We start from the raw sequence: 13,667 nt of genomic DNA, 5'->3' as shown, positions 1-13,667 counted from the left end.
GCCATTAGTAATAACAAAATAATATTTTTTTTGTCCAACGAACACCTTTGATAAGATCGGAGCCCCTGGGCCAGGAGGGAGAAGCAAAAGGTCCCCTCTGCCATTAAACCTGAGCAATCAGGCAATTCCATGCATCAATTCCGATGCATTTGCAGCTGCTTGCGTTGCTGGGAAGTGAATTATCCCATAACATCCTAAGGACGGGCACGCTAATGTACCGACTGCTGGAGTGTGTTAATGTTTGTTCCGTGGCCACGGGAGACTCTTCAAGAGCTACTAACAGCACATGATGGCGGTAATCAAATATCAAGTGAAAATTGTGTCCCAATGATAAACCCCCAGAGGTTTGACTGCTTAGTAGGAATAGGATCAGTGGCAAAATGATAAATTTCCCAGCCTGTGGCAGTCTGCACTAGAACATCCCAGCTCCTTATTAATATACACAGCCTGAAATGCAGCCTTAATACTAACTGGAGTATATCCAAGGGGCACCCAAACTGCACCCCCAGTCCCCTGCTCCCATCTCCTCCTCAACCTTCCACCCCAGGAACTTGTGACGGTTACCCCCAATGTTTCTATATACTGTATCTGTAACCTTGTTATGAGCTAAGGGGGACCGGGCTGAAGGCCATTTTAGGGGGAGATTTGGGGGTGAGTGTTTATTTGTGCCCTGGGTACCCCTGGAACTATAGCAGGGTGACTGTTACCCCAATGTTTCTATATATCTGTAACCTTATTATGAGCTAAGGGGGACCGGGCTGAAGGCCATTTTAGGGGGAGATTTGGGGGTGAGTGTTTATTTGTGCCCTGGGTACCCCTGGAACTATAGCAGGGTGACTGTTACCCCAATGTTTCTATATAACTGTAACCTTGTTATGAGCTAAGGGGGACCAGCCTGAAGGCCAGTTAGGGATAGATTTGGGGTGAGTGTTTATTTGTGCCCTGGGTACCCCTGGAACTATAGCAGGGTGACTGTTACACCAATGTTTCTATATATCTGTAACCTTGTTATGAGCTAAGGGGGACCAGCCTGAAGGCCAGTTAGGGGGAGATTTGGGGTGAGTGTTTATTTGTGCCCTGGGTACCCCTGGAACTATAGCAGGGTGACAGTTACCCCAATGTTTCTATACACCTGTAACCTTGTTTTGAGCTAAGGGGGTCCAGCCTGAAGGCCAGTTAGGGATAGATTTGGGGTGAGTGTTTATTTGTGCCCTGGGTACCCCTGGAACTATAGCAGGGTGACTGTTACACCAATGTTTCTATATATCTGTAACCTTGTTATGAGCTAAGGGGGCCCAGTCTGAAGGTCAGTTAGGGATAGATTTGGGGTGAGTGTTTATTTGTGCCCTGGGTACCCCTGGAACTATAGCAGGGTGACTGTTACACCAATGTTTCTATATATCTGTAACCTTGTTATGAGCTAAGGGGACCCAGTCTGAAGGTCAGATAAGGTGATATTTGGGTGAGTGCTTATTTGTACCCTGGGTACCCCTGGAACTATAGCAGGGTGATTGTTACCCCAATGTTTCTTTATATCTGTAACCTTATGAGCTAAGGGGCCCAGTCTGAAGGTCAGATATGGTTATATTTGGGTGAGTGCACATGTGTACCCTGGATGTCTCTAGAACTATAGCTGGTTAACTATTACGACAATATTTTCATATATTTGTAACTATATCCCAAAATGAAGATTAAACGAAAGGTGTAAAAAAAAAAAATGACAAGGGTCCCTGATAGGATTATATTATATAGCGGAGTAGTGTATTCAGCCTGCCAGGGTTTGAAGAAAGCCAGGCAGATGCTCCCAAAGGTTGAACTAACAGCAACAGAGAAATAAATGATCTGTCATTGAAGCTGTGTAACCAATTTAAACATGTTTTCTTCCGGTGCCCAATGATCTTCTAAAAAGCTTTTTCTGCCAGCAAACCAGAACGGCTCCATTAAGCAGGAGGCAGGGAAGGGATCAGCGGCACACGTTATACTTTACTCTGCTCCTGAGAGGCACCGGAGAATAAAAATATCTTTCGCTCCACGCAGAGAGCGGCTTGTATTCACTTGAAAACCACAAAAGTGAGGACAGCTGTGATAATGAAAATCTAATTATAGAGCTTTCATACAGGTTTCCTGTAATTACATATACTGACATGAATGGGCCGGTGGCTAATTTCACTTCTCAGACGCCCGCTGATGAGCCAGCAAGGACCGGAGTGGAATTCTGGGATTCAATTCTGTTTAGTCATCTGTAAGGAACCCCCACAATTGCAGCAGACACCACTTTGGGCAAGTTCTCTACTAATGGGTATAAATTTAAAAGGGACATTTGCCAGTAATTATATTTTCGTACAGATATGGGATCCCTTACCACGAAGCTCCAGGAACAACGTCTTTGCTGGATGGGGATTGTTTCTGCAGTTCAGAGGACTTTGCTGATACTTATTTGTATACGTAGCAATAACCAATTGGGTGAATATTTTAGAACTCCTGCCTCCTCTGTGACTTGGATCAGAAAGAAGGACAAGGGTGGGGTAGCACCACCCAAGTTAGAATGGCTAATGCTCGATTTGGGGAGGACTGTGGTAGTTGTTGTGGTCTCCAGAAAAGTGGATGCCTGATAAGTCAGTCAATTCACGTACTTTGAAAATGGATCATGTCCAGAACTAGGGGTGCAATGCTTGAGGGGTGAAGGCCTGAGTTTCTGAGTGAGTGAATATCAGGAGATGTGTGTTCGACTAGTTGAGGAGGTGTGCAGCAGCCTATATGAAAACCAGAGGGTCGGTGAGTGAGATCGGGCAGAATCGTTGGGCACTGGTCCCAGTAATATTGCCTTGGGCACCAATAGTTTAACCAACACTACCTGACCCTAAAGTCCTGAAAAGCTGAAAATAGATTTCTAATTGGCCATCTGAAGTTACCCTCTGCCACCTTCAACTGTTTGATTACTGGGGATCAGTGATTTTTTTGGCCAGCATTATTCTATTAAAGCCCTCCCCAGTTTCTCTTTTGGTTTATAAGTCAAAACACTACTTGATTAATACCAGACAAAGCTTCCTGCTAGTGATGTGTGGGTCAGTCCAAATAGGTTTGAGGTCATCCAATCGCCCCTCCAGCAGATAGCGGACAAGGGACACCCCTGAATTTCCCCTAGCCGAGACCCTCCATCCATCCATCCCTGCCCTATCCCAACCACCTTTAGGCATGGCCAGAATGTGTTTACTTATATAAGTGTGCCCACACGCCTCCTCCTGTGACCTCGGAGAAGGGGAGTAGTGATGTGTGGGTCAGAAAAGCTCAACCTGCACCCAACCCTAATCTGTAAAATATTGCTCTGTGTACTACTTGTTTGCACCTCTGGTTCCAAGGTACAGAAACTGCAGGACTGAGACTGACCCACACCCAACCCTAACCCACAATGATTGGCCAAATTTCAACCAGAAACCCCCCAACTGGTGGTAAACCCGCGGGTCCCCACAATTTTGGGGTAAAACGGCAGATCACTAGAAACGGGGTTGGGAGCAGATATATACATGGTGCAGAGGGCAAGGTTTGAGTTGGCTCAGGGTGGGATAGCGTTGGTGTGAGTTGAACATTTTTAAACCCATGCATCATTACATCCAGTTTTAGTATTCATTTACCAAACCAGAAAACCCCATATTTGAAAGGAAATTGTCGTTCTCATCAGCATGTTCAGCTTGTGATACAGTATAGTTCGGGAAATAATAAGTTCTAAATGCTGTTTAAAGGGCAACGATTCCTTCACTTTCCTCTCCTCCCTCTTTATATATGTCTAGGGTGGAAATAGTATTTCTGTATTGCCTTTTCTCCTTCTTTTCAGTGAAGCTGCTGCTAATTTTCACCTTTGCATTAAAGGGATACTGTCATGGGGAAAACCATTTTTCCAAAATGAATCAGTTAATAGAGCTGCTCCAGCAGAATTCTGCACTGAAATCCATTTCTCAAAAGAGCAAACAGATTTTTTTATATTCAATTTTGAAATCTGACATGGGGCTAGACATATTGTCAATTTCCTAGCTGCCCCAAGTCTTGTGACTTGTGCTCTCATAAATTTCAATCACTCTTTACTGCTGTACTGCAAGTTGGAGTGATATCACCCCCTCCCTTTCCCCCCCCCAGCAGCCAAACAAAAGAACAATGGGAAGGTAACCAGATAGCAGCTCCCTAACACAATATAACAGCTGCCTGGTAGATCTAAGAACAACACTCAATAGTAAAAACCCATGTCCCACTGAGACACATTCAGTTACATCGAGAAGGAAAAATAGCAGCCTGCCAGAAAGCATTTCTCTCCTAAAGTGCAGGCACAAGTCACATGACCAGGGGCAGCTGGGAAATTGACAAAATGTCTAGCCCCATGTCAGATTTCAAAATTGAATATAAAAAAATCTGTTTGCTCTTTTGAGAAATGGATTTCAGTGCAGAATTCTGCTGGAGTAGCACTATTAACTGATGCGTTTTGAAAAAAAACATGTTTTCCGATGACAGGATCCCTTTAACTTTTAGTCTGTTATAGTATGGCTCATTCTAAGCATTTTTTAGGCTGGCCTTCATTTTTTTCTTTTTCCATCGTTTTGGAATTATTTGACTTTTTCTTCTGACTATTTCTATATTTCAAATGGGACTGCAAATGTATTGTTACTTACTTTTTATGGCTCAGGCCTCTCCTATTCATATTCCAGTCTCTTATTCAAATCAGTGAATTGTTGCTAGGGGGAATATGGATCCTAGCAACCAGATTGCTGAAATTGCAAACTGGAGAACTGTTGAATGAAAAACTAAATAACTCCATAAAAACCACAAATAATAAAAAATGAAAACCAATTGCAAAGTATCTCAGAATATCACTCTCTACATCATACTAAAAGTTAATTTAAAGGTGAACAACCCCTTTAAGCCTTATCTGACTCAGACTGGCTGGGCATAACTTACCCTGTAATCTTCCTTAGGCCTCCTATTCTATTAGAATCCCCTTAAAGAATTCCATGGCAATGATCCTACTCACCACAGTTCCCTAAACCCAAAGACACGAGAAACATTAACAAGCCATCCTTAAACGTTCCGCGTGATTTAACAGGTTTGCTGCAAGCCGACCTCCTGCTGTAAATTTCCCAGCCAGAAACGCCAGTAGCGGTAACTGTTAGCGAGATTCAAGGAACCGAATGCTGCCAACAGCCGAGTAGCATAACAGTGTAAGTGGCAATAAAAGTCATGTTGTGAGAATCATAGTTCACCGGTGGCTGTTTATGTAAACGTGGCGCTTCATTAGCTGCACAGGAACAGAGATTATTTCTCAGCACGTTGGCTGCCAACCAGGTACAGAAGTTTCTCATAAAGAAAGAGAGAAGGGGCATTTCACTCCAATGGGAAAAGGATGAATTAATGCTCTCTGCATTCAGCATATCTTAATTATAAGGATAATAACAAAGACTTATCTGGGAAAAAATGCACCCTTATAATTAATTTACCATATAAAGGCACAAGGCTGCAGGCTGAGTTATACAGGGAACTCTGAGTATCACTTATGTTTTATAAGGGATAATGTACCCCCTACTGTAAATGATAAGGATATTAGAAGTCACTGAGGGGTTGTTCTGTGACCATATAAAGGCACAAGGCTGCAGGCTGAGTTATACAGGGAACTCTGAGTATCACTTATGTTTTATAAGGGATAATGTACCCCCTACTGTAAATGATAAGGATATTAGAAGTCACTGAGGGGTTGTTCTGTGACCATATAAAGGCACAAGGCTGCAGGCTGAGTTATACAGGGAACTCTGAGTATCACTCATGTATTATAAGGGATAATGTACCCCCTACTGTAAATGATAAGGATATTAGAAGTCACTGAGGGGTTGTTCTGTGACCATATAAAGGCACAAGGCACAAGGCTGAGTTAAACAGGGAACTCTGAGATTCACTCATGTATTATAAGGGATAATGTACCCCCTACTGTAAATGATAAGGATATTAGAAGTCACTGAGGGGTTATGTGACCATATAAAGACACAAGGCTGCAGGCTGAGTTATACAGGGAACTCTGAGTATCACTCATGTATTATAAGGGATAATGTACCCCCTACTGTAAATGATAAGGATATTAGAAGTCACTGATGGGTTGTTCTGTGACCATATAAAGGCACAAGGCTGCAGGCTGAGTTAAACAGGGAACTCTGAGATTCACTCATGTATTATAAGGGATAATGTACCCCCTATTGTAAATGATAAGGATATTAGAAGTCACTGAAAGGGTTCTGTGTCCATATAAAGACACACAGCATACATGGGGTATAATTTACGGACAGTAGATCAGAGCAGCTTCAGCTTTGTCCACAAGAGTCCCATTAGAATTAAAGCAAACTGTCGTGGAAAATGGGTGTTTTTGAAGCACAAAAATATAAGCTTTCTTTTGGTATTGGAATGAAGTTACAGTTTCTATGACATTTTGACACTGGTACGGATGCCGAGCCCCTGATGCTGTAACTTCACTCCACACTTGTAAAATCCTATCACCCCTAGTTTACAGAGTGATTTGTCTTATTTAAAGACAGAATTGAGAAGGTAAATTGCTCATTTAACCCAATGGAACCAAAATCTTTTTCTTGGTTCAGCCTACTGAAGGAGAAGCAGCTATTAATTAATCTAATAGTTGTGAAGGCATACGCCCAGTATGGAACTCAAAGCAGACCAGCGATGCCCGTCAATGTATCTTTGATGAAAGTCTCGACATGGTACCCAAGATACTTACTAATTAGGCCTCTTGCAGAAGTCTTTGATGATTACTAAATAATTCAAAACATCTAGATGACCCAACATTCATAAATGATGAACTCTGCAATATAAGGACATATGAACTGTAAAAAGATCCAATGGGTTTGGAACCCAAACTATCACAAATTCCTTCCCTTCATATCATTAATGTATTCCATTTTTCACAAAAATAGATATTTACACCATATTTCTACTTCTCTCTCTTTGCATTGTCTGGATGAACCTTCATTCCTTATCTCCTCTGATAAACCTTTGCTCTAGAACATGTGTCCTAACTATTAAATATGATGGATCTGGTCCTACTTTACCTTGTATTTTTTTATGGATCTTCACGTCACGTAATTCTTGTTTTATGGATCTTCGCTTCACGTAATTCTTGTTTTATGGATCTTCAGCTTTTTCATCTCTCTCTACTTTTCATCCCTTTTTCATTGGGCGAGACATTCATTCTCTTTCCTATATTTCAGAATTCTACACTTCTGACCGGATAAGGATTCATTGCAGATTTCCTGTTTGTTACTTATTTTAATACATGGACCTTCATAAAAGAGTTTGCTACATTCTGGGTCAGCTGTTGTCTACTCTCTTCTGACCCATTTGCTTTGGAGGACCTTGTTCAAGATGTCTAATTCCTCCTTTCCTAATTCTCTGCTCAACCATCATTGCAAATGCTATTCCTCTTCTTCTTTCATTTAGATGGACTTTCACGCTAAAGGATGCTTCTCTTAGCTGTCTGGTTTGATGACCCCTCAATACAGATTTCGCTATACGTATCTGATTTGACAGACCTTCATATTCCAGATTTCTCTTTTGCTAAAATCACAATTTCAGATTTTTTGCCTGCGCTGGTTTCTTAACACATTAGATCTGCACTTTATTCTCAGGTGGTTTTGCTCTGTACTCAAACATGGCAGACTGACTAATCTAATACGTTAATTAAAAAAAGCCTGTCTTGAAATAAGAACTTAAAGGAGCTTATATAATGCACGTGTCTTTTTACTTTTCTTTTTAGAGCTGTTGGCTACAGAACACGGCTTCACGTGATGTTTGTAAGAAGATTAAAGCTATGGTTTAAGCAGGTCAGAAGTCTAAATCTGGCTGAAAACATCAGATGCTGTGTGCTAGCATCAACAACAGGCCAATTAGTAGCACCTCTTAGAATCCACTGTTTCAAGAAGCATTTAGGTCTTTGACATGAACCCAAATTCCCCGTTACGATCCATCAGTGTCTTCTCAAAACCATAATAATCCTCATCTTCTCACGTCCAAAATACCATTAGCTTCATTAGGTTTTACAATTATATTGCATAAGCAGAGCTGTAACATAGAACGCCCAAAATCATTACCATAAATACAGCTTACTTTGAGCAGTCTTATTGAAAATACTTTCAAGTATTTGTGGGACTTGACTTCTTTTGTTGTCTTTTTAAAAAAATAAATAAAAGGATTTGCGAAACTGTGACACGGACATAGTAAAAAAATATTTGGTTAGGTGAAGTGAGAATGTATTGCCAAGGTTTAATGGAAAAATCCAAGTGGAGTGAGGCCCATTTCCGAGTAAAGCAGTAGCCAAGGTTTAATGGCAATTTTATACCACAGTTTTTACAATTTTTTGTTTCCAAGTGTTTTAAGGATATAATTATTAAGCCTCCTGGCAACATCCTTCCTTATCTTTAACCACAGCACTTCTGTGGTATGCGAATGCAGTAGCAAATGAGGGCATTGCTTAATATCACAGAGGGCGTGATCCTTTGGGAGAAGGCAAGCAGACTTCCTAAAGTGGCCAAGTATAATGGTCCAGGTTGTTTGAGAAAAATGTATCTTTTCTCAAATTTTTCTTGCCAAGAGCCTAAAGACTTATCCCAGATCTAGGGACCTCAACTTGAAATCTTTTTTGGTTTAACTTCATGCGGGCCACCGTGAAAACTCTGCTTCCACCATGTTCAGAGTCTGAAATTTTGACACCTGAAAACCACATACCGTATATACTCGAGTATAAGCCGAGTTTTTCAGCCCCCAAAATATGCTGAAAAACTCTACCTCGGCTTATACTCGGGTCAAGCGCAAAAACGGTCGCCGGCGTCTAAGAATAGTCGACGGCGTCCAAGAATAGTTGCCGGCATCCAAGAATAGTCTCCAAGAATAGTAGCTGGCATCCAAGAATAGTCTCCAAGAATAGTCGCCGGCATCCAAGAATGGTCGTCGGCGTCCAAAAACAAGACGCCGGCAACTCCAATGGGAGCAGAAACCCTCAATTTTTTGATTGAAACTTACCAGAAGCTGCTGCATTTCTCACCCTAGGCTTATACTCGGCTTATACTCGAGTCAATAAGCCTTCCCAGTTTTTGGAGGTAAAATTAGGTACCTCGGCTTATACTCGGGACGGCTTATACTCGAGTATATACGGTAATGTCTGAAAGAACATGGACCTTTCTAACACAGGCTTTACTAGGAACAGTTAAAAGTTATGTAGAAGGAACATCTGCCAAGAAGTTTGATGAGAATTTGAAATCAGCACTAAATATTGCCCATTCCAACTGGCATATTTAGCGTTGGCGATCCCTACCTAAAATACATGGCTAGCCCATATAATACATTTGTTCAGGTGATCACAGAAAGACTTAACCTGGGCTTTTACTCCCCACCACTGATCTGATCATCAGCCCTTCTGCCTGGAAGTACAGTGAACTGAAATGAAGAAGAAACAGCAAAGGACAAAAGACAAGAGTAGTTGACTTTTTCTGCCACTTGAACAAAGCTCTTGTGGGTTGGAGCAACTCAGAGAATACGGAATGAGCTTCTGGAAAATGAAACTTATTGGACATAGATCTCTTTATTAGCACAATCCCAGACTTGTACAAATACCTATCGTCGTATGCTGGAAAGGCAAACAGTATTTTAATTTTTAATTAGTCGGCTCTCTGCCTTCCAAATCAGTAGAGGGGAAGGGAGGATTACTGCTTCATTACAGGTTATCTGCTGGCTATCCCCAGAATATTGCTAGTTAATGCTTTGCAATAAGAAAGTGGGCTGCTGGAAAAGTCTCTTGGCACTTTTGTGGTTTAATAAAACAAAAATCGCAAGCAAACTTTTGTTCTTCAGCATTATTAGCTTCTCAGATTGGAATTCATGGTCAAGAGAAGATTGGCACCCTTGTTGTGAAAGCCTAGAGTAAAGCATTGGTGACGAGGTCTCTGTTATATTACAAAAATAATAGTTGAAGCCAAAGGACATGCATTTTTAAAGCAAAAGAGGAATTAAAGATCAACAATAACTCCTATGCTAAAGGGTTGATGTGCCACCTACAAACAGCAGTCTGGAGCCACAATACAAGTGGAGAGCTGCTGAACAAAAAGCTAAATAACTGGGAAAACCATAAAAATAAAACAATTTCGGGCTTCATATGTTTTCAACCTGCTCATCATTACTTTATTAATGTCTGGACCGTGGCATTACTTACTGCGGAGGAAGGGCAAGAGTAGTCGGTTGCACTTTTGGTCTGCGTTTCGCCGACACGCCCATCTGATTGGCGGACCGTTTCAACGACTGCTGATTAAGGAGACCCGATGCAAGGCCGGCATGGAACTGCAGCTACGAGACAGAAAAGAAAGAGACAAAATTACAGACGACTTCAGTTTGCAATCAATAGCCAATAGAGTGGCACTTGGATAAACTATATCAGCCGACAGTAGAAACACTCAATAGACTAGAGGTTGTCTTGACAATAGACACTTCACTTCAAAGTCAGCACTAAGGTTTGCAGGGATTTTGCAGTTTTCCTTATTGTTTGGTTTAAAAAGAACCCCGTATTATTCTATTCCCATTTAGCTTCAACAAAAAGGGAGCTACACCCTGTAAGCCAAGTTCATTAAACTTAACCCTGCAGTTCTGTAGAAGGGTGGTGGGTGATGATAAACTGCCTTATAGTAGTAAGCAGATACCATTCTGTTGTTCAATTTGATTGGACCCCCAGCTGTATTTTAAGAACATGAAAAAAGTTGGCCCTCTTCAGTTCCTCATCCATCAAAGCACGATACGCTGGTAGATGAAAATTGTTCGAATGCCTTAAGGCGGCCATAGACGCACAAATATTATCGTACGAAGCAGGAGACGAGCGATATCGGAAGACTTGGATATCAGTCGCCTCCCCAGGTGGAACTTTTGATGGGACACCTTTGAAGGCACCCAAACATTGGCCATGGTTAGTGTAGGTAGAATTCTATTGTTTCTACCTGTATAACTGATGATTCAGCTCTAAACCTGTGTATTGAAATGAACAATCTTTCTTGGAAAGAACTTTTCCAAGAAAGATTGTAATTGTTACATCTATGGCCACCTTAACTGACCAACATCTCTTGTATAAAGATGATGCTCAGGATTGTTGCCCTGAAGGTGCACTGGTCAGCAGCATGCTTATTCCAGCAAAATCTTGATCAGTAGACACCTACTTTGGAGGGTAGGTCTGCCGCCTCCTCAGACACAGTGAGCGTCACACTGTCTTTAAGAGATTCAGTCACTTAAAGTTATCTTTAAGAACTCCAGACATGGCTCTTAAAGTTATCAGTGTTGGCCACCTGAGAAAGTTCTCATCTTGCTTCATGGTAAAAAGGCATCCTTGGGGAGCTTGGGACTACAATAAGAATATTTTTATGGAGGTTTTACATTAACCTAACATAAACCATCCTTACAAATTGGATGCTGATTCTCCAAGAATAGAGAACGAGTTCCTTTAACTTCGGCAAATGAAACTCCGGAACCGCTCGTAGCAAATTCTTGAATAAAGATTTCCTTAAGGCTGGAAAACCCTGCATCTGACAAACTTCAGCTGTAACCTTGCTATCGGCAGAAGAGAAGCAAGAAGCCGAGTTGTTATGAGACTTCTGGAGGGTAGAAACCCAACTGCCACAGGAAACTGTGAGAAGTTCAAACCCTCACAGGTCTTTGTCACCGGTGGCCTTTCTCTGTCGCTAGTGTTCATTAACTCAAGCCCGCCAATGACTGATTAGGAAAAGGAGGTTTTAATGAATGCTAGAATCTGAGGTACGGGCAAGTACAGGCAGAATCTAAGAAATTGATATGAGTAATTGACTGATATAATATCTCTCTCCCTGTGCGTGTCTCTCTCTATCTCTCTGTGTGTGTCTCTGTCTCTCTCTGTCTCTCTCTCTCTGTGTGTCTCTCTGTCTCTCTCTCTCTCTGTGTGTCTCTCTCTCTCTCTGTGTGTCTCTCTGTCTCTCTCTCTCTCTGTGTGTCTCTCTCTCTCTCTCTCTCTCTCTCTCTGTGTCTCTCTCTCTCTCTCTGTGTGTCTCTCTCTCTCTCTCTCTCTGTGTGTCTCTGTCTCTCTCTCTCTCTGTGTGTCTCTGTCTCTCTCTCTCTCTGTGTGTCTCTGTCTCTCTCTCTCTGTGTGTGTCTCTGTCTCTCTCTCTCTCTGTGTGTCTCTCTCTCTCTGTGTGTGTCTCTGTCTCTCTCTCTCTCTGTGTGTCTCTCTCTCTCTCTGTGTGTCTCTGTCTCTCTCTCTCTCTCTCTGTGTCTCTGTCTCTCTCTCTCTCTCTCTGTGTGTCTCTGTCTCTCTCTCTCTGTGTGTGTCTCTCTCTCTCTCTCTGTGTGTCTCTCTGTCTCTCTCTCTCTCTGTGTGTCTCTCTCTCTCTCTGTGTGTCTCTCTCTCTCTCTCTCTCTCTCTCTCTCTCTGTGTGTCTCTCTCTCTCTCTCTGTGTGTCTCTCTCTCTCTCTCTCTCTCTGTGTGTCTGTCTCTCTCTCTCTCTGTGTGTCTCTGTCTCTCTCTCTCTGTGTGTGTCTCTCTCTCTCTCTGTGTGTGTCTCTGTCTCTCTCTCTGTGTGTGTCTGTCTCTCTCTCTGTGTGTGTCTCTGTCTCTCTCTCTCTGTGTGTCTCTGTCTCTCTCTCTCTGTGTGTCTCTGTCTCTCTCTCTCTGTGTGTCTCTGTGTCTCTGTGTGTCTCTGTGTGTCTCTGTGTGTCTCTGTGTGTCTCTGTGTGTCTCTGTGTGTCTCTGTGTGTCTCTGTGTGTCTCTCTGTGTCTCTCTGTGTCTCTCTGTGTCTCTCGGTCACGGAGGCCCCACTGAGGTGTTACATGACCATATAAAGGCACAAGGCCCATTGCCATGATTTCTAATATCCTAATTTTTTTCAGCCTATCTGGTAAAACAGCTGCCAAGACCAGGGCCGGTATTACAAATTTACTGGCAATGTTCAGAAAAGGTGGAAACCCTATTCTTAGGACGGGTATTGGATCTGTGATCGGGAAACATGTTATTCGAATTACAGAAAGGTCTTTTCTCATTTATTCTATTTTATCCAATTAATACAAATTTATAATAAATCCCCAGGTCCCGAGCATTCTGGATAACGGGTCCCATACCTGCACTAAGAATGAAATGTACAATGGGCAACTGATTGCAGACTCTAGGTTGGCCACAGTGCCTACTAAGACCATAAAGTACCAAAAATATATAAAGGACTAAACAAGCAGACTATGGCTATGCACATAGGGAGCATAGAGAATTTAAATAAACACTTAAAATGTAACACATTGAAAGTGCTCGAATAAACACGTGCATGATTCATTCTTTGCTGCACTTTAATTAAAGGCACCGCAAAGTAAATACAAGCTTTTCCGATCCCTTGCATTATTAAATGTTTTTCTTGACCTACATTCTAATTAACATTGTGGCAGTGAAAACCTGTAAAATACAAAACTGTGTAAATATTTACACTTATATATAGAAGCTTGCATTTGAATCCGCATAGATAACATACTGTATAGATGGTTCATCCCGAGGATGTTGCATTTTTACAAAATAACCTAGACGCAGGGGGGCTTCGCCAATGAGGCGGATCGCCCCTGCCTAGACGGTGGCATTCCTCTGTTT

At 42.0% G+C, this 13,667-nt stretch overlaps 1 protein-coding gene across 2 annotated transcripts in view; it reads right to left on the bottom strand.

Annotated features, from left to right (window-relative positions):
* The window catches only part of med27.L (mediator complex subunit 27 L homeolog), a 135,426-nt gene that overhangs the window by 65,463 nt on the left and 56,296 nt on the right, over window positions 1–13,667 (bottom strand). For both annotated transcript variants that reach the window (XM_041572081.1, NM_001094302.1), the window contains 1 exon segment: window positions 10,244–10,374. In XM_041572081.1, the coding sequence (XP_041428015.1) occupies window positions 10,244–10,374 (131 nt within the window).

Source organism: Xenopus laevis, chromosome 8L (assembly GCF_017654675.1).
Source record: "Xenopus laevis strain J_2021 chromosome 8L, Xenopus_laevis_v10.1, whole genome shotgun sequence".
NCBI lineage: Eukaryota > Metazoa > Chordata > Amphibia > Anura > Pipidae > Xenopus > Xenopus laevis.
The sequence above is the reverse complement of the archived record's forward strand: the minus strand, read 5'-3'. Positions and strand labels throughout refer to the sequence as shown.